Source organism: Pleuronectes platessa, chromosome 5, assembly GCF_947347685.1.
Source record: "Pleuronectes platessa chromosome 5, fPlePla1.1, whole genome shotgun sequence".
In the NCBI taxonomy this organism is placed as follows: domain Eukaryota; kingdom Metazoa; phylum Chordata; class Actinopteri; order Pleuronectiformes; family Pleuronectidae; genus Pleuronectes; species Pleuronectes platessa.
The window spans coordinates 17,774,606-17,796,088 of NC_070630.1; the positions used below are offsets into that span (position 1 = coordinate 17,774,606).

Below are 21,483 nucleotides of genomic sequence, written 5' to 3' on the forward strand. Positions count from 1 at the left end.
CGCCCTCGCCTTCATGCTGAAAAACCGCCTCTTGAAAACTCACAACCCGGGAATCAGATACCTGATGAAAGCTCTGAAACTACTTTACAGGGTCAGTGTCATATTTTTATGATCATTATTATCATCACCCTAAATCATGTCTTTTATCTTAACACTAAAAATCTATTTTCTACGATGGAGTGATTGGGTCATATTGAAGGAAAAAACCTTCTGAGATTATGAAAATAAAGCCATAATTTGATGGGGAAATATAATATATATAATATATCATAAGTTCTCTCTCTCTCTCTCTCTCTCTCTCTCTCTCTCTCTCTCTCTCTCTCTCTCTCTCTCTCTCTCTCTATCTATAATATTTGTTTGCAGGCCAACAGAAGTGGAAACTCCTACAAAGTCCCACTGAGCATGTTTTACGTGGAGGAAATCAGGGACAGTGTGCAGCTGGAGGAAGACATTTGTCTGTGGTTTGCATTTTGTAAATTGGAGGTAAAATCATACAGTCCAGTATATGTGATGTTGCATTGTCCTCAAGAGTTTTACATTTCGGTTGTAGTGCTTATTGCTAAAATAACGTCTTAACAAATGATCCATTACTTTCTCGAAGGATGATGAAAACACACCTGCCATTTTCTGCCGCTTCCCGTTCTTGTTGCCTCTGGATTGCAAGGCAAGGGTCTTCGTCCTCCATTCGATTGCAATGAAGGTACAACAGGGATGAGATCATTTGACTGAAGATCAGTATCAACAGCACTGTGTGTCGTACAACTGTAACTTTAGAGACGCTGTGTAATTCTATTAAAACTGCTTTAAAATCTTTTTGGTGATTTCTTCATAAAGGAGGTTTATGTGCTTACAGAGAGTGGGCCATATAATTGACGGCGGGGTTGAAGACGCTTTGAGAAATCCCCAAAACATTGCCCCGCTCACACCCTTCCAGCTGACCCTGAGACGAACTCACCTCGTAGAAGACACCTTCAGACATCTGGCTGCGGCCGACCACTGCGCCTTCAAAAGAGAGCTTCTGGTAAACAGGCGATCAAAGAGCTTTGTTCTTCTAAAAGTGATTCAAAAGCGTTTAAATCACCACCTGGTGGCTGTCTGCAGTACAGGTCTTAAGCCTGCCTTCTCCATGTTAGTGGATGGGACATAGACCAAACTTAAAATGTATCAATGGGTTTGTGTAAGATTAGGTAGTTTTCATCACACTGATCCAATACATTTAAATTTTTTGATTGTATAAGAATTTGGTGGCATGTCATTATTGACAGCTGAGACTGACATGTGATTGGTCGAGGTCGTGTTCCGAGGGACCTTTATACAGTGGCCTCCTCCCCCGATCACTACAGTGCAGACTCCTAGTGTGCAAAATGGTAGCGTTCTTATGCTGGGATATTTGGGTTTCATTTCTGGATAGTGGGGGTAAGTGTCGCGTCGACCATCTTTAGATACTCTCCTGACCTGAGGGACTCACAAAAGTTTTAGAATTTGGTGTAATAACTAGAGGATTGTTTGAAGGTGAAGTGCTGGAATTAATTGTCATAAATTTGGAGCTTTCATTTTGAAGTCTCTTCACAATACCATGAGTTATAAGTCATGCTTGGATATTTGTCATTAGAGCTGATTTGGTTTGTGTTCTGTGGGTCATTTAAATATGCTCTCCTCCCTAGGTGCAGTTTGTGGATGAGAGAAAGGTGATGAACGTCAACAAGAGGGACCTCTTCCTCCACCTGTTTGATGAGCTCATCGCTCCTGAGTCTGAGATGTTCATGTACAACGAGAGCAAGACTCAGATTTGGTTCCCTCCCAGAGTAAGATTATTTTATTTCAGTGAAAAATCGTGTATTGGCCAAAGCCAGTTCAGCTGGTATTTGTACAATTTGTCTTCTGTAAACAGTTATCAAATGTTACCAAATCATACATGGAATTTGTTTTCTTTTTAATTTACGAACCAAACAGCCCAAAGTGGAGGAGAAGCGTTACTTCCTGTTCGGAGTTCTGTGTGGCATGGCTCTTTACAACTACAACATTGTCCACCTGCCCTTCCCACTGGTTCTCTTCAAGAAGCTGGTCGGGGTCAAACCCTCAATGGATGACATGAAGGAGTTCGAACCTGGCATGGCAGAGTAAGACATTTTTTATAGAGCTCAACAGCAACATTGTTTTGAGCCTGAATTTTGATTGTCAGTCACAATATTTTAACCGTCCAAGGTAGACTCACCACAGACTATGAGATTGTGAAATAATCTTACATATCAACTGCATTTAAAGATAAACGTGTTTTAGTCGCATTGTCAAGGAGAAGTATTACACTACCCTCAATGATACATAGGAAATGGATCAAACTGCTCAGCGTTAATACTGTACATCAATGTACGATACACTATTTGAAATACTATATACATACATACAAGATATAAACTACAATAAATTGCAACACTATATAAATATCAGGGTTGAATTCAAGAAGAGGTGCTGGAAGTCTTTGACAAGGGATAATATGCAGTGGTTTAAAGTTTCTGAAATTCCTTCACTCTTAAAATAATCATGTACTTTGCCCTTTCTTCAGTTTTCCCATATTTTATTTGCTCTAAATCAAATGTTTTATGATCATAATTGATCTCTTAGCTGTACGGCCTGGCTTAAAACAGAAATGGGACCTTTACTTCCGGAACCAAAACCGTTGTATCACTGTTATACTGGAAGAATGTAGCTCAGTAAAATTTGTTTAACTCTACAAAAGTGACATCTTGTAAATTGGAACCCTAAGTTGACTTAAAATAATGATTTAAACACCATGACACCACAACTGTCCAGACTTGATCTTACTCATGATCCTGTTTCCTGTGTCTTCAGGTCTTGGCGTTGCCTGATGGACTACACTCCAGCTGAAGTCGAAGATACGTACATAACCTTTAAAGTAGGTTGAGATAATCACAGTTAGACTGATACTCTGCTGCCTAAACCTATTTCTGCTTTATTCCACTGTAACTGTCATTCTTTACAGGTGACCTGGGGTGGGGAGCACGTTGAGCTTGATCCGAAAGAAGCTGGAAAACCTGTCACAGGCTCAAACAAGTGTGTTAATACAGAACCATCTACACAACACTCACGATGGGATAGCTTCACGACTGTTAAATATTTAAAGGATTATTTTTGAGGACAAGGTTTGATGTTTACTTAAGCATGGTTCTGCAACTAAAGCTGCGGCTTTTCACGCAGTTGTGTCGATGGACTCGTTTTAATTTACGGTTCTCCAAGGCTTGCGCGTGTTGTAATGCAATTCACCGCCAGAACACTAGGTGGAGTAACGTTTTTTGTTGAAGAAGACCTTAGAGATGCCTTCTTTGTGTGTGGCAGTCGTCGTCGACTGTTTATTTACATTGACATTGCTGCTCCTCAAAGCCTTTTTCTGGCGGACAAATTTGTCCCTGATCTTCCTCCATAGCTTCGTACACTCGTCGACCTGCAAACCAACGTTAGTCGAGATCTCCTTCCAGGAATTGCAGGCCATCTGTATTCCGTCAATGACAGGTTATACAAGTGGTCATACTTTTGGATCTCTTCTGCCAAACGCTCTTCTTTTTGGTCCATATTCGATCTTCTAAATCTTCATTGGTTTCTGCCGGTATTTTGGGGCATGAAACCGAAAAAGTGACTCCAGAAAGGATGTAGTTAGCAGACCAATCACAGCCTTGCGGGATGCTTGAGGCTTGTGTAGCTTTGTCGTATAGTTACACAAGAGGCATGTAAGGGGCGTGTCTCTGAAAACGCAGAGGCATGCGCCAGCTTTAACACAACAATATCCAGCCTCACAATGTTCATAAAAAATTGCTATTGCTTCCAACTAGAGGTTAAACATAAGAAGTGGGTGCACGCTTTGTGACCAGTTAAGCCGCGTTTCTGGCTTTTGCCTGCAATGTAAATGTAAGTTGACAAAAAACTGGGTATTAAGCACTTCAGAATGACACTATGAGTGGGATATTTCCTATAATGATCTACTGTCTTTTGTTATAACCTAAGGACTTTCTGATGAAAGTAAAAATAAAACAGGACTGTATCGTAATAGAATAATCAAATGAAATGGTTATAAAACAAGAAAAAAAAAGGCTCAAGTCAAAATTCAGTGGACAGTAAAGTTCAAATAAGAAACCACCACACACAGAATATTACATTTCTGTGGACATCCAACTGAAGTTGTGCTTTCTCATTTCTCTCTATTGAAAGGAAAGAGTTCGTTGATGCCTTTATCAACTACGCCTTTACCAAGTCGGTGCAGGGCGTGTTTGGAGAGCTCAAGAGAGGGTTTTTCAAAGTGTGTGACATGGATGTGGTGGACTTCTTCCAGCCGGAGGAGCTGCAGGCGGTGATGGTGGGCCAAGAAAACTACGACTGGCAGGTGTTCAAGCAGGTTTGTTGAAAACCATTAGACAACATTAAGTCTTGAGAAGTCTTGAGAACACATAGGATGTATTTTAGAGATTCTAACAGAATTAATCACCACGTAAGGCTGAAGAGGGGCAATGTTGTTCAGTAAGAGTTTCGCCCTGCTTTTTTAAAATCTCAACCTTACCACACAATAACAGAAAAAATAACGACGGGTTTATGGACATTATGGAGTTCGTGTTTCTAACCTTTAAATCGAAAACCCTTGTTGTATTTGTGTGTATAGGTTTCAATTGTTGTTTTTACAAACAGAACACAGTTTATGAAGGAGAGTATCATGAAGAACATCCAACTATCATCACCTTCTGGGAGGTGTTTGAGAAACTGACTGCGGAGGACAAGAAAAAATTCCTTTGTAAGTAGTGTGGTTGTGTTTAAGCTGTTCCTATAACTTGATTGATTTATCGATTAAACCAGCATCTCGTCAATGTCCCTGTGTCCAGTGTTCCTCACAGGCTGTGACCGCGTACCCTTCCAGGGTATGAAAAGCATCACGATGACAGTCACCGTCTTACCCAACAGCAGCGAAATCCATCTGCCAGAATCCCTCACCTGTCACCATCTGTTGTCACTGCCCAACTACCAGAGGTACCCGGTGGAGAGGACCATGCAGACCAGGCTTCTTCAGGCCATTCGTTACAAAGGAGGCTTCTATAAGAAGGAAGAAACCAGAGCCTGAAGAAACTATGGTGTCTTACTTTCCGTTAGTCACTGCACATTGTTATTATTATATATTAATAGTCACATCATTAGGAAAGGGAGTTAATGTGGATTAATTTAGAAGCATCATTATTATCACTTATCATTAAAACCCTATCTGCATTATTTTCTTTTTTCTAGTTCTCTTGGTGATGGTTGATGGCACTTGCACATGTTAACTATATTATAGAGCTTACAAATATATATATATATATATATATATATATAAATATATAAATGTCGGGAGGGAAACAAAAAGAGACAGAGAGAAAGAAGTAGGCACTGCACATTGTTATTATTATATATTAATAGTAACATCATTAGGAAGGGCGTTAATGTGGATTTATTTAGTAGCATCATTATTATCACTTATCATATAAACCCTGTCCACATCATTTAATCTTTCCTGTTAACTATATTATAGAGCTTTGATGAGTTACAAATATAAATTTATCAATGAAAAAAGAGAGAAAGAAGTAGGCAGCAAAATAGAGAGACAGAAAGAGGGGGAAAGAAATAGAGAAAGAAATGGTAAAAAGAAGAGAAAGAGAAATAAATACAAAGAGAGAGAGAAAAACTGAGCGAAAAACACAGAAACAAGAATGAAAGTGCAGTAATGACATGTATATATCAGGAAATGGTTAATTAATCTATAATTTGTTACATTATAACCAAATAATAAATGTTTATGTATTATTTTAGAGCATGATACAGGCCCACACATCAAAATACAATCTTTTGGAGTGGACAATTATTATCTCTTTAACCTTGTTTTTTAAAATAATTTTATTTAATTATTTATGTGTGTAATCAATCGTTTATTCATATCACCCCTCTTTTTCTTGTGGAGTGAGCACTATTTGATGTTTGTTGCTCTTTCTATGCGTTGCACACTGTACCTGAATATCATGTATACCAATACCATATACAGTTGAACAATGGACAAAGAAAGTATCTGTCTGAAAATCTATATTGTTTTGTTGATGAAAACTAAAAAATTATAAGTTATAAAATAAGACACTCATTTTCACAGCTGATGTTGGTTATTACAATATTGTAGTTATTATTTTAATTGTTGTATGCTGATTTATAAAGAATAAGAAGGCTCTCACTATTTCTCTCAAAAATGGACATGATGAATTTTCATCTCGTGCTGACGTCACTTGGACACTGTAAACTACAGTTTAAATCTGAACCTGAAAGAAAGGTCTCAGTCAACTTCATTGTTCATTCCTTTCTCGTTTAAAACACAGGGTTTTCCAAACATCTGTGTAATCTGCAACGGAAAAAGCAAATGCTGTTGATCTCGTCTCACTGACTCTACGAGAAGTAGAATGTGACGTCTGTGTTTTTTTTACTTTACCCCTGCAGCTGCCGGCAGATCACGTCAGACAGTCAGATCAAGTCCAATTCTAATGCACCTAATGAAAGGATCTACTGGCGTGTCCGATGTATCATGTTTACAAGAACAGGAGGAAACTGTGACCTTTCAGCACCAAATTTGAATCAGTTCATTCTTGAGTACAACCGAACCTTTCTACTGAATTTGAATAAATTCCCTGAAGATGTTCTGCTGAATGCACAAGACCAAAAAGTATTTCACAAGGTGACAGTGACTTTTGACCCTCAAACACCAAATTTATCAGCTCATTTTTAGTCCAAGTTTAACGTTTATACAAAGTATGTAGATATTCAATCATGGTGTAACTAAAAACCATATTCACGAGCCTGGGAGGGACAACCTGAAAACACATACAGAATAACTCTGAACGAGAAGCTGCAACTTCATCATTCAACTAAAATGAGCACTTGACTCTTTATTATATCACCTCACCAGATTAACTTCATATTGAGATGAGGGTCATCTCAACAAGATGGAGGTATAAATTACCTCGGTGTGACCGTGGCGTACCGTAGAATTTTGATGATTCGACAAAAAATAGGGATTTATTATAACTCCTTAGTGCATTGTTCGATCAGCCTCAAACCTCATTCACACATTGACAGTCCAATGATCAGATCCATGTGTTAATATTGACTCATCATTACAGCACCACCTGCTGGCTACAGAAGATGACATTTCTATACTCTGATGCACTGCTCCTGGCTGATTTACAATATACAGCTCGAATGAGCAGAGACAAGTCATAGGACCATGGTCAGAATTGTGACATTTCCTCAAACCGTGTTGACATTGAGGTGCGGGGAAGGTACATCCTTCGCCAAATGAGACGATGTTATAACTCCACTGAGCATTGTCCTATCACCATCAAACTTCTGTCTCATGATCAGGGTCCAAGCCTGAGCTCCATGTGCCAATATTTCCTACTGACCTATGATCACAATCCTGACCTGAACAGCTCCATATATTCATATATTAGTGCAGATTCATAGCGCCACCTAGATTTTTAGATTAGATTCAACTTTATTGTCATTGTACAGTACATTACTTATACAACAAAATGCAGTTTAGCATCTAACCAGAAGTGCAAAAAAAGGCAGTAAAAGGGCAGAGTATTGTGCGTATTTAGAGTGGCATGTAAATAAATTAGATATGTACAGTAAGAAATATATATGGAATAGTACAGTATTAACAGGTATTGTATGATATAAGAACTATGAGCAATAAGAAATATATATGGAATAGTGCAGTATTAACAGGTATTGCATGATATAAGAACTATGTGCAAGATAAATATATAAAAATGAGGGGCGGCTGCTGCTATCACTGTGGTGCAAAGTTCAGCAGGGTTGAAGCTGTTCCTGAACCTGCTGGTCCGGGAACGTAGGACCCTGTAGCGGAGAGGAGGAGGGCAAACAGTCTGTAGCTGGGGTGTGAGCGGGTGTGAGCTGTCCTTGACAATGCTGCGCGCTCTCCGCAGACATCTCTTGCTCTGGACAGCTGCAATGGTGGGGAGTGAGGAGCCGGTGATGCGTTGGGCAGTTTTCACCACCCTCTGCAGTGATTTCCGGTCCGCAACAGAGCAGCTGCCATACCACACTGAGGTGCAGTTAGTGAGGATGCTCTCGATGGTGCAGCGGTAGAAATTCACCAGAATCTGAGGAGACAGATGGGCCTTCTAAAGTCTCCTCAGGAAGAAGAGTCGCTGGTGTGATTTCTTGACCAGGGTTGAGATGTTGAGGGTCCAAGAGAGGTCCTCAGAGATGTGGACACCCAGGAACTTGAAGCTGGTGACACGCTCAACCTCCGTCCTGTTGATATGGATGGGGGTGTGTGTGTCCACCAAGACTGGAAAATACAGACAATTTACCATTTAATTGTTTTTAAAATATTATGTAGAAACTATTTCATTGAATCAATTGAAACACACAATCCAATCTATTGCTCCCTTATTATATAATAATATATTATATAATATTATAAAAGTGACTAACACTTCATTCACACCTTACAGAGTTTCAAGTTAAGTTTCGCTGCTCTAATGCCGCCTTCCCTGTTTCCTTCTATGCTCGTAAATAAGGCCACTTCCCACCTTGGTTTCCCTGTTGGGATAATTTAAATGACAAATTTTACCCAGCGAAAAACAAAAAGAAGCATGTTTGAAATTTAAGGTTTAGAAAAAAAAAGATACAATATGCTGCACTGGCAAAATTAGTGATTTAGGAGAATATTTGCGAGTTTGATCGTGACAAGTCCGATGACACGCGAAGGCAGCATGAGTGGATACCTATTTGCCTCATCAGGGCAGAACAGCCCAGAGTCAACACTTCACCTCAGAGTTTCACTTCAGAGCTTCACTTCAGAGCTTCAGCTGCAGACATGGCGCAGCTGTACTGTTGGGGGGACAGCTCCAGTGGACAGTACGAGCCACAGACGGCCCTCAGCCCGGTGTCCTGGACCTTCCCCCGGGACATTAGCTCCATCTGCTGTGGGGACCAGTTCACTTTATTCCTCTCAGGGGATGGAGGCGTTTTCTCATGTGGACACAACTCAAGGGGACAACTGGGACGAAAGACACCCGAAGATGGAAGGAAACCAGGTAAAATAACAATAACCGTAATAATAATAATAACAACAAAAATCACTTTCGTTTCGATCTCTTCAGTCCAAAAAACGAAACTTAACCTAAGTTTTGTGTTGCGTTCATGTTCATGTGGGAAATTCGGACACTCAGCACAATGTGGCTTTCACGGTTTGGATATTTTGTCTATTTTAGGCTGATGAACTACAGGGTATTGGTGGGCACTGGTTAATTCAGTGATGTTTAAGGGGTTAATTCATTAGATGTAATATACAAGAAAATACTTTAGTATAATTACCTTAAAATTGTTCAGTATCCCATGACCAGCAACAGCCACTGGTTGGTGGCATTATGTTTTTGGGTTGTCCTTCTGTCTGCAGGTCTGTTTGTCCCATTCTTGTCAACATGACATCTCAAGAACTTCTTGAGGGAATTTCTTCAAATTTTATTTAAACATTTAGTTTCAAGGATGAACTGATTAGCTATTGGTCAAAGGTCAAGTTGACCTACTGTTCTTGTGAACATGACTTATCAGAGACACATGTAGAAAATTACATTTAGCACAAACATTCACATGTACTCTAGGCTGATTAGAATTTGGAGGTCAAAGGTCAAGGTCACTGTGACATCAGACTGAAATGAATGTGTTAACACAAGTATTGCTATTCCAAAGTTTACTTTCTAGCGTGGGTGTTTTTTCTCTTGTCTGCGTCCTGTGTCAGGTCGTGTGGAGGGGCTTGGTGACGTGGTGACGATGGCATGTGGTCAGGACCACTGTCTGGCTGTGTGTGCGTCTGGAGACGTGTTCTCCTGGGGGGCTGCAGAGAATGCAAAGCTGGGGATGTTGTTGGATCTAAAGCAAACCCACATCAGACCAAGGCAATATAGTCTCTGTGATATATTAATCATTATGCATACTACCACTAAAGCCAGTAGATCGTGGGGAATGAAAGCAAAGCTGTTATCAGTTTACAATTGTCTCATTTTATTGCAGTCAGGTGCACATACCAATGCGGGTACCAGTGATTCATGTTGCCTGTGGAAACGTCCATTCGCTGGCATTGACTAAAGGTAAGAAACTAAACACACTGATGACCTTTTTGTGTTTTCCAACTACAGTATCACAGCTTTTTATAATTCATTCTACCGCTTTGGGCCAGATCATTTAAATAAATAAATTACTTTTTTTAACAATATCGAGATTTTGTTGGTTGGTTAAAAGACCTCTGAAAAAGAGGTGACATGCAGCGTATGAATAAACAATAGCAGTTCAGTAAACCATTAAAACTTTCTTGTTCGACACACACATGCACAATAACAAAGCAAATTATTTTTATTTTCCTCACTGCTGAGGAAGTGTGCAGACATTCAAGTAAGGGGAAAACTGTTTGATTTTTGCACTCTTTTCCACTTCTCAGGAGGAGACGTCTTCTCCTGGGGATCGAACACTCACGGTCAGCTGGGTCTGGGGAAGGAGGTGGCCCTGCAGCACATGCCATTCCGTGTGGTCGCTCTGTCCGGCGTACCTGTGACCCAGATAGCAGCCGGAGCGAGCCACACCCTGTTCCTCACACTCGCAGGCCTGGTGTACTGCTGTGGAGCCAATAAATCTGGCCAGCTGGGGCTCAACAGGGTGGATGAGAAGGGTACAAATCATTTACCTTAACTCAGTCACACACTCACGCAGCAGATGGTCCATAATATTGGAAAATGTCACACATGTCAACATATACACTTACGTCCTGCAGACAATGTAGACAAGTTTTATGCCTCTGCGCCAGCAACAGCCAGTCTCTGGAGGCATAATGTTTTTGGTTTGTCCACTCATCCATCCACACGTCCGTTGGTCCCATTATTATGAACAAGATATCTTAAGAATGTCATGAGGGAATTTTTTCAAATTTGGTAAAAAACCTTCCCCAGGACTCAAATATGATCTGATATAGGGTTGCAAAGGGGCGGAACATTTTCCGTAAATTTCCAGAAACTTTCCGTCTAACGTATTTCTATTCATTTATCCATCAATTGTAAAATATTTTTAAAGACGATTCCAATTGTTGGGTCAACTATTTATATCTCTGGTATTGCATTGGTGTTTTTTTACAAGCTTTTTTCTCATCTTATTCTACAGAACAATTCCACGTGCACCATCTCATGTATGGAGACATTTCACCCCAGCCAATGTAGAAGGAAAGGCTGTGTACATTTGCAAATACTGTGCAAAGAACTATGTTAAGAATGACACAAAGATGCAGAAGCATATAGTCAAGTGCCCAAAGTTACCTCAGGACTAAAATCCGCCTTTGACAAAACAAAATGTTTATATTTATGTCTGTATATGACAAGGTAAATACAGTTAGTATAAATTAATATATATATATTCCCGTTAATTCCCATGGAAAGTTTCCAACTTTGAATATTCCCGGATTTTTGCAACCCTAATCTGATAGGATTTAGGTCACAGTGGCCTCACAAAACATGATTTTGACCTCTTGATGGAAATTTTGACCAGTTGTCACTTGGAATCAAAGATCAATTGATTAAAATAAGGTCAAAGATCTCACACTAGATCTTTTGAGAATAGTGCTGTAAAAAGTGTTCTAAAACTTCTTCATCTTGGGGAGGCTATGAAAAAGGTATTTAAAGTAACTCTGAAAATACAAGAGGCTGGAACCAAATTTGTCTTTGTGTATTTGAATAGGGGCTTTATGCAGAAAGGATCAACACAGAGAGTCTCAGGGATCTCTGTGTCAAATGCAAGGATCATATATATGAGAACTAAGGCTGTTTGTGTGAGCCAGTTCAGACTCATAAACAGGTCAGGTCATAAAAGCATTTAGACAAGTCTTCAAAACTTACTTTTCAACTACTAAATAGGTTTCAACCACACTTAGTTATTTTTCCACAACAGTAATAAATTAAAAATATAAATCTTGTCCTTTTCATGCCCATTACTTTCCACGACTAACAGGCAGGTTTAACATCTGTATGGTACCTGCGCTCAGACCTCTGGGTGTCTCCTTCATGAGCTGTGGAGAAGCTCACTCCGCTGTGTTAACAAAGGTACAAACTTCACTGATCTCAGTCTGCCTCTCATCCCGATGTCTTTATTTACCGACCCAATGAGTGGTTATCTCTTTTTCTAACAATACAATGCTTTCATTTCTAGGATGGTAAAGTTTACACTTTTGGAGAAGGAACCCACGGTCAGCTGGGTCACAGCTCCTCTGCCAATGAAGTGAGACCCAGACTGGTCGATGGTCTGGACGGACTGGCCTCACAGATCGAATGTGGCCGGTAAAAAGGACACACTGAAACTGCATTTTCACGTTTACATATCCTTAGGGATAACATATGATTAGAGTATGATTAGAGTCAGTATATATAACTAATCATCTACCATTACTCTGTAGAATGCTTATGATATCAGTGGTTTCTTTCCCAGGAGTCACACTCTGGTGTTGGGCGAGTCTGGTCAGCTCTGGGCTTTTGGCAATGGGGTCAAAGGTCAAATTGGGACTGGACGAGCAGAGAACAATCTGAGTCCCACTCTAGTTCAACTTCCATGGACCACTGACAGTGCAGCAACCATACCCACTGGTATGTATGTATGTATGTATGTTTGTATGTATGTATGTATGTATGTATGTGTGTGTGTGTGTGTGTGTGTGTATGTGTGTGTGTGTGTAAGGGTGGTGGGGAGTGATCTTATCCCCTCCACTTCATGTAAACTTCCTCATTTCCTCTGTATTAGTAACATGGCTATCAAACAGAGTTTAATTAAAGTAAAATATTGAGTTAAAAGATTTTGATTTAAAAAGCAACACATTTTCTGCAAAATTCTGTCACGTTACGATTTGAAAGTTTAGCAGATATATGTGACATAAATATATCATAATTCATTATTAATATTATAATTTATTATTTTTTAATATTGTGTTTTACTTCTTTAAACAGACTTGAAAATATCAGCCGGGTGGAACACAAACTTTACTTTCTCTTCACATGCGCAGGTAAATAAAATTAATAAAAATACAAATTTTACTTCTACATTAATACTGTTTTCATATTCTGTGCATAAAAAGTTGTAGAGTTTCATTTCAGGATTAAAGTATTTTATCATGTTTATTAAACCAGCTGCCTGACAATGTATGTCTTCTTTCTTTCAAGAGTCATGGGCAGATAACTGGACGACTCAATGAGAGGAAGCTGCAAACATGGCTGTCAATGAGACACGGCAATGCAGAGGCAAAGAGGTAGTTTTATTAAATATATTAATATGCTAACGCTAATGTTTTAAAAAATCAAATATTAGCCTTATAATAATGACTGATGTTTAAGGGCTCTTCCAATACTTTTCTCTTTTTGTGCGACAGAGAAATATCGTCAATATTTTCGACAAATTCAAGTCTTGTTGCAAGTTTCACAAAAGACAAGTAAGTTTTTTTTTATAGGCTGATGATTTCTGTGATGTTTTCAGATAAGACAAGATAGAATTGCATTTGTCCCAAAGGAAATTCTTGTTCGAGATATAAATCCAAAGTTACAATAGCAAAGAATCAAAACATAAAGTATAAAGAAATAAGTCAAAAATATGAGTATATTAGTATATAATTTTAAAATATGTAGCGTAAATGTAAGAAGACTACCACCTGGATATATCAAAATGCAATATATTCTTTATTCTCGTACATGATTGTAAAATATATGTAAAAACTAAACTAAAAAAGAAGTCATATTGGAAATAGGAAATGTAATATTGCACAGGATGTTTATATATAATAATAGAAGTAATATTATCCATGAAATAATTTGTGACTCATGAAATTATCAGAAGGATTGGGCCAAATGCATTTGCTTGACACAGAAATAAAAACATTATGTTGTAAATATTATAGATTATAAAATAATATACTAACACTAATATAAAATAGTGTGTTTGTATTCATTTAATAAAATAAATATTGCACGACACTGAACAAATTATATTAATAGTTAAGTGAAAATGTAGAAATATAATAAATCAGTTCTAAACTTTAAGTCTTTGCCTGTGTTATCAGGGGGTCTTCATTAGAAGCTGGTGCTTTAACCGTCGACCTGGAAGCTGCGAGCCGAGCTTTTGACCAGCTGTTGGAAATACCATGGATCAAACAAGCAGTTAAGAAATTCCTTTGATTGTGTGACGAAAATCTGTAGATACAAGAGGCTGGAAACAACAAAGTTATCTACGTGTATTTAATAAGGGGCTTTCTGCAGAAAGGATCCACACAGGGAAACCACAAGGGTGTCAGAGTGAGGATGCAGAACGGTCAAAAACGCAGATCTTATATATGAGGACTGAGGGCTGTCCCTCTGAACCAATCCAGACAGGTTCCATGGTTGGGGAAGGAGAGGAATCTAAACATTAGCAGCTGATTCACATGTGTTTCCTTAAGGCCAATTTATGCTTCTCCGTTATGACGGACACAGACAGATAGGACCGCCTTCTTTGCCTTGGAACGCCCTCTCCGGGCTCCACGGAGAGCTTTTAGTGCAGCTCTGATTTTTCTAACTACACGTCGGCATGGCGGAGATCCACCATGCTAACTGCGGTGGTAACTGTGAAAAATCATGCTGTCACGACATTAATTCCACGGCTATCATGACACTGTTTCTCAAACACCGACAGGTTAGAAGCAAATACTTGGTAGTAGTTAGTATCGGGAGTCCCTTCTGACTGTGTGTGTGGAAGCTGGGGGGAAGCTAGCTGCCTCCGTGTAGCTTCAAGAATTAGCAACGCAGTTCGGAAACAAGACCGGAGAACCGCTGCGCTAAGTAACGATAACATAAGCATTATGACCCGCTGGGTGTCACTTTATTTTATTGAGTTGCCATCGTAGACTGTGTGTGTGAAAAGCCGGGAGCAGGTAAATAATGAACCTGGACTTCTTCTGGGAACTCATGAGGTAGGCTTCTCTAAGCTCGTCTTCCGTTGCGCCACCTACTGTTCTGGCGCCCAATTGTTTTCAGCAACGGAGAACTATAAATTAAAAAGTGTCCGTCCGATCCGTCCGTCCGTCCGTATACATTGGCCTTTAGGTGATAAGAAGACATACACTCCTTCCTTTGATGGGTAATTAAGTCGCAAAAGGTCTCACTGTATTCACGTCATAAACAGTTCCCACCATAAAGCAGCTCAAGTCTTAAACATTTGGTGTATGTGAAAACAAGTCATAAAAATCTCTTGATAGACTTAAAATGCTTACTATCTAAATAGAAAATAGTTTGTCAACCATGTTTAGTTAATTTTTTTACTACAATTGATTTTCACACGATATCTCAAGAACGCCTTTGGTAATATCCTTCACGTTTTCTTGCTAACGTTGACTTGGACTCAAAGATGAACTGATTCGATTTCAGTGGCCAAAGCTCACGGTGACCTCATGATATCATAAATAATGTTCCTGCGCTAAACACAAACCACATGTGGAAGGGCACAATATAAAACTGTACACAAATAATCAACAATACAACACAGTCTCTGCTGTGGAAGCCATACATTGTGAGTTAACCGTGTTATTTTTGTTCGGCAGGAGGCTGGTGGTCTTCGGTGTCACCCTCCATCCTGATGAAGCACATCATGGTCTTCAAAAACGCCCTCGCCTTCATGCTGAAAAACTGCCTCTTGAAAACTCACAACCCGGGAATCAGATACCTGATGAAAGCTCTGAAACTACTTTACAGGGTCAGTGTCATATTTTTATGATCATTATTATCATCACCAGTGGCTTCAGTGCAGGATCTGCTATACGTGTTGAATTAGGGATAACAAATTAAATCATGTCTTTTGTCTTAAGACTAAAAATCTATTTTCTACTAAGGAGTGATTGGCTCATTTTGAAGAAAAAAACCTTTGGAGATTTTGAAAATAAAGCCATAATTTGATGGGGAAATATTATATATACTGTATACTGTTTCTCTCTCTCTCTGTCTCACTCTCTCTCTCTCTCTCTCTATCAATGCCACACACACCATTTGGGAACCACTGGCTTAGCCTATGAACTTTGGCTCAAAACTCTACGTCTGACCAGGTAGAAATCTGATGCTCTCAATGTTTTTTTCTATAACACATCATAATATTTGTTTGCAGGCCAACAGAGCTGGAAATTCCTACAAAGTCCCACTGAGCAAGTTTTACGTGGAAGAGATCAGGGACAGTGTGCAGCTGGACGAAGACATTTGTCACTGGTTAATATATTCTAAATTGGAGGTAAAATCATACAGTCCAGTATATGTGATGTTGCAGTGTCCTCGAGAGTTTTAAATATCGGTTGTAGTGCTTATTGCTAAAATAACGTCTTAACAAATGATCCATTACTTTCTCAAAGGATGATGAAAACACACCTGCCATTTTCTGCCGCTTCCCGTTCTTGTTGCCTCTGGATTGCAAGGCAAGGGTCCTTATCATCCATTCTATTGCAATGAAGGTACAACAGGGATGAGATCATTTGACTGAAGATCAGTATCAACAGCACTGTGTAGTACAACTGTAACTTTAGAGACGCTGTGTACTTCTATTAGAACTGCTTTAAGATCTGTGTGGTGATTTCTTCATAAAGGAGGTTTTTGTGATTACAGAAAATGGGCCATATAATTGACGCGGATGAAGATGCTTTGAGAAATCCCCAAAACATTGCCCCGCTCACACCCTTCCAGCTGACCCTGAGACGAACTCACCTCGTAGAAGACACCTTCAGACATCTGGCTGCGGCCGACCACTGCGCCTTCAAAAGGGAGCTTCTGGTAAACAGGCGATCAAAGAGCTTTGTTCTTCTGAAAATTAATCCGGTTTCTTTCCCAAAGACGTTAGTTCACTCCAGGGTAGTTAAAGGGCTGCTCCAGCAAATTTGATGGCATGTCATTACTGACAGCTGAGACTGACATGCGATTGGTCGAGGGCGTGTTCTGAGGGGCCTTTAATCAGCAGCCTCATCCCCCGATCGCTACAGTGCAGACTCCTAGTGTGCAAAATGGTAGCGTTCTTATTCTGGGATATTTTGGTCTAATTTCTTGATAGTGGGAGGAAGTGTTGCGTCGACCATATTTATATACGCTCTGGTTCTCAAAACTCTGGGACTCACAAAAGTTTTAGAATTTGGTGTAATAACTAGAGGATCGTTTGAAGGTGAAATTAATTGTCATAAATTTTACAATCATAAATATGCTCTCCTCCCTAGGTGCAGTTTGTGGATGAAAGAAAGGGGACGGACATCAACCAGAGGGAACTCTTCCTCCACCTGTTTGATGAGCTCATTGCTCCTAAGTCTGAGATGTTCATGTCCAACGAGAGCGAGACTCAGATCTGGTTCCCTCCCAGAGTAAGAGCATTTTATTTCAGTGAAAAATCGTGTATTGGCCAAAGCCAGTTCAGCTGGTATTTGTACGATTTGTCTTCTGTCAACAGTTATCAAATGTTACCAAATCATACATGGAATTTGTTTTCTTTTTTATTTACGAACCAAACAGCCCAAAGTGGAGGAGAAGCGTTACTTCCTGTTCGGAGTTCTGTGTGGCATGGCTCTTTACAACTACAACATTGTCCACCTGCCCTTTCCACTGGTTCTCTTCAAGAAGCTGGTCGGGGTCAAACCCTCAATGGATGACATGAAGGAGTTCGAACCTGGCATGGCAGAGTAAGACATTTTTTACAGAGCTGAACAGCAACATTGTTTTGAATTAGAATTTTGATTGTCAGTCACAATATTTTAACCGTCCAAGGTAGACTCACCACAGGCTATGAGAATGTGAAATAATGTTACATGTCAACTGCATTTAAAGATAAACGCATTTTAGTCGCATTGTCAAGGAGAAGTACTACACCACCCACAATCCTCAGGTCTAATAGCTGCGTCTCTGATTGGTGGAGCTCACTGATACATAGGAAATGGATCAAACTGCTCAGCGTTAATACTGTATATCAATTGTCGATACAGAATTTGAAATACTATATACATACATACAAGATATAGACTACAATAAATTGCAGTACTATATAAATATCGGGGTTGAATTCAAGTAGATGTGCTGGAAGTATTTGAAAAGGGATAATATGCAGTGGTTTAAAGCAGTGATTGTCAACTGGTGGGTTGTGGGCCTTTGCCTGGGCGAAAAAAAATCTTTTGCTTTTCTTTTGAAGGGGATTTTTTTATGCAGCGGAGTGCCGTTGATTCACACTCCTTAACAGTATTTGTTAAGCAGTGTGAATATGATCAGTTATGTTGGTTATCATAGATTCAGTGAGTGAGTATTCTCAGCTATAGCTACATAATTTGGATCTTTTTGAAACTACTTCTCAGTAGATGGGCTTTTTCATTTCAAGTTTGTGCATGAAAGCACTGTTGAGTCTGTTAAACAAGCGGAAGTTACTGAATTGTTATGTGAATTGTTGTATTACCTTGTAACCTTAAGATGCACTTTTTGGTTTTAAATTAAAATGCAGCTAGTTGAGTGTAAAAGGGAATACTTCCCTCTCTAGCATCGCCCCCATGCTGGTCGTTATGGTTTATCATTAAACTTTTTTTTTTTTGTGTTGGCATACTGTGATATTCTGTTCTATCTCATGTTCAAACTGCACCATCTTTTCATTAAATAAATATGAGAAGTTGAACATTTCCCTCAATTTGCGACTTGTCATTAAGGGGAGATGGTGGGTCCCGAAGCCAGACCAGTCGAGAACCACTGGTTTAAATGATCCGTAATTCCTTCACTTCTGGAACCAAAACCGTTGTATCACTGTTATGCTGGAAGAATATAGCTTAGCAAAAATTGTTTAACTCTACAAAAGTGACATCCTGTGAATTGGAACCCTAAGAAGACTTAAAATAATGATCTAAACACCATGACACCACAACTGTCCAGACTTGATCTTACTCATGATCCTGTTTCCTGTGTCTTCAGGTCTTGGCGTTGCCTGATGGACTACACTCCAGATGAAGTCAAAGATAAGAACATAACCTTTAAAGTAGGTTGATATAATCACAGTTAGACTGATACTCTGCTGCCTAAACCTATTTCCGGCCTATTCCACTGTAACTGTGATTCTTTACAGGTGATTTGGGGTGGGGAGCAAGTTGAGCTTGATCCAAAAGAAGCTGGAAAACCTGTCAGAGGCTCAAACAAGTGTGTTAATACAGAACCATCTACACAACACTCACAATGGGTTGGCTTCACGACCGTTTAAATATTTGACAATGTCTGATGTTGACTAACACAACAATATCCAGTCTCACAATGTTAAAAAAAAACTTGATACTTCTACCATCTAGAGGTTAAAAATATGAAGTGGGTGCATGCTTTGTCACCAGTTTAGCCGCAAGCGTTTCTGCTGGGAAAAAAACCCCACAAACATCTGGCTTTTGCCTGCAATATTAATAAATATAACTGGACAAAAAACAGGGTATTCGAAACTTCACAATTACACTATGAGTGGGATATTTCATATAATGATCTACTGTCTTTTGTCATAACCTAAGGGCTTTCTGATAAAGTTAAAATAAAACAGGACTGTATTGTAATAAAATGTTCAAATGAAATTGTTAATAAACAAGAAAAAAAAGGTTCAGGTAAAAATTCAGTGGGCAGTAAAGTTCAAATAAGAAACCACCACACACACAATGTTCAATTTCTGTGGACAGCCAACTGAAGTTGTGCGTTCTCATTTTTCTCTATTGAAAGGAAAGAGTTCGTTGATGCCTTTATCAACTACGCCTTTACCAAGTCGGTGCAGGGCGTGTTTGGAGAGTTCAGGAGAGGGTTTTTCAAAGTGTGTGACATGGATGTGGTGGACTTCTTCCAGCCGGAGGAGCTACAGGCGGTGATGGTGGGCCAAGAAAACTACGACTGGCAGGTGTTCAAGCAGGTTTGTTGAAAACCATTAGACAACATTAAGTCTTGAGAAGTCTTGAGAACACATAGGATCTATTTTACAGAGTCTAACAGAATTAATCATCACGTAAGGCTGAAGAGGGGCAATGTTGTTCAGTAAGAGTTACATTGTTTAACTTTAAGGAACTTTTCAAAGACAGTAAGTCCACTGCTTAATACCAAACAACTCAACACAAGAAATCCTAGATGGAAAATCCAAAAAATGAATATGTCTGATCTTGATAGATGGTTCAGGGTTTTCTCCCTGCGATTTTAAAATCTCACCCTTACCACACAATAACAGAAAAAATAACGACGGCTTTATGGACATTATGGAGTTTGTGTTTCTAACCTTTAAACCTTTAAATCGAAAACCCTTGTTGTATTTGTGTGTATAGGTTTCAATTGTTCTTTTTACAAACAGAACACAGTTTATGAAGGAGAGTATCATGAAGAACATCCAACCATCATCACCTTCTGGGAGGTGTTTGAGAAACTGAGTGCGGAGGACAAAAAAAAAATTCCTTTGTAAGTAGTGTGGTTGTGTTTAAGCTGTTCCTATAACTTGATTGTTTATCGATTAAACCAGCATCTCGTCAATGTCCCTGTGTCCAGTGTTCCTCACAGGGTTTGACCGCGTACCCTTCCAGGGTATGAAAAGCATCACGATGACAGTCACCATGTTGCCCAATAGCAGCGAACTCAATCTGCCAGAATCCGATATCTCTGACTATCTGTTGTCACTGCCCAACTACCAGAGGTACCCGGTGGAGAGGACCATGCAGACCAGGCTTCTTCAGGCCATTCGTTACAAAGGAGGCTTCTATAAGAAGCAAGAAACCAGAGCCTGAGGAAACTATGGTGTCTTAATTTCCGTTAGGCACTGCACATTGTTATTATTATATATTAATAGTAACATCATTAGGAAGGGCGTTAATGTGGATTTATTTAGTAGCATCATCATTATCACTTATCATTTAAACCCTGTCCACATCATTTAATCTTTCCTGTTAACTATATTATAGAGCTTTGATGAGTTACAAATATAAATTTATCAATGAAAAAAGACAGAAAGAGAGGGAAAGAAATAAAGAAAGAAATGGTAAAAAGAAGAGAGAAAGAGAATTAAATACAAAGAGGGAAAAGAAAGAAAAACTGAGTGAGAAACACACTAACGAGAAAGAAAGTGAAGTAATGACATGTATATAATCAGGAAATGTTTAATTGTTCTGTCATTTGTAACATTATAACCATATAATAAATGTTAATGTATTCATTTATAGCATGATACAGGCCCACACATCTTTTATAACCAACATTAGCTGTATAAATGTGTCTTATTTTGTATTTGTGTTGATTTATAAATTAGAAAAAAGTTCTCACTATTTCTCTCCAAAGAGGATGTGATGAATTTTCATCTCGTGCTGACGTCACTTGGACACTGTAAACTAGTTTGAAT

At 39.2% G+C, this 21,483-nt stretch overlaps 2 protein-coding genes across 2 annotated transcripts in view; both read left to right on the forward strand.

Annotated features, from left to right (window-relative positions):
- Window positions 1-6,169, forward strand: part of LOC128440754 (probable E3 ubiquitin-protein ligase HERC6) — a 12,284-nt gene extending 6,115 nt beyond the window's left edge. Inside the window, exons 13-23 of the mRNA XM_053423566.1 lie at window positions 1-91; window positions 364-483; window positions 602-700; window positions 854-1,021; window positions 1,665-1,805; window positions 1,954-2,120; window positions 2,851-2,914; window positions 3,002-3,072; window positions 4,222-4,405; window positions 4,693-4,795; window positions 4,884-6,169. The exon at window positions 1-91 is cut by the window's left edge and continues 61 nt beyond it. Of these exons, the coding sequence (XP_053279541.1) occupies window positions 1-91; window positions 364-483; window positions 602-700; window positions 854-1,021; window positions 1,665-1,805; window positions 1,954-2,120; window positions 2,851-2,914; window positions 3,002-3,072; window positions 4,222-4,405; window positions 4,693-4,795; window positions 4,884-5,119 (1,444 nt within the window). The 3' untranslated portion in view covers window positions 5,120-6,169. The remainder of the gene's footprint in view (window positions 92-363; window positions 484-601; window positions 701-853; window positions 1,022-1,664; window positions 1,806-1,953; window positions 2,121-2,850; window positions 2,915-3,001; window positions 3,073-4,221; window positions 4,406-4,692; window positions 4,796-4,883) is intronic.
- A 2,613-nt stretch (window positions 6,170-8,782) lies between these two features.
- Window positions 8,783-21,312, forward strand: LOC128439727 (E3 ISG15--protein ligase Herc6-like). Its single transcript, XM_053422116.1, is given in 23 exon segments — window positions 8,783-9,140; window positions 9,845-10,001; window positions 10,117-10,193; window positions 10,541-10,768; window positions 12,094-12,185; window positions 12,292-12,419; window positions 12,568-12,722; window positions 13,080-13,135; window positions 13,293-13,378; window positions 13,499-13,558; window positions 14,183-14,279; window positions 15,446-15,455; window positions 15,695-15,846; window positions 16,252-16,371; window positions 16,490-16,588; window positions 16,740-16,904; window positions 17,339-17,479; window positions 17,628-17,794; window positions 19,059-19,122; window positions 19,210-19,280; window positions 19,836-20,019; window positions 20,449-20,569; window positions 20,640-21,312. Coding segments are annotated over 23 exon segments (2,886 nt in total). The 5' UTR covers window positions 8,783-8,920; the 3' UTR covers window positions 20,876-21,312.
- Window positions 21,313-21,483: the final 171 nt, after the last annotated feature.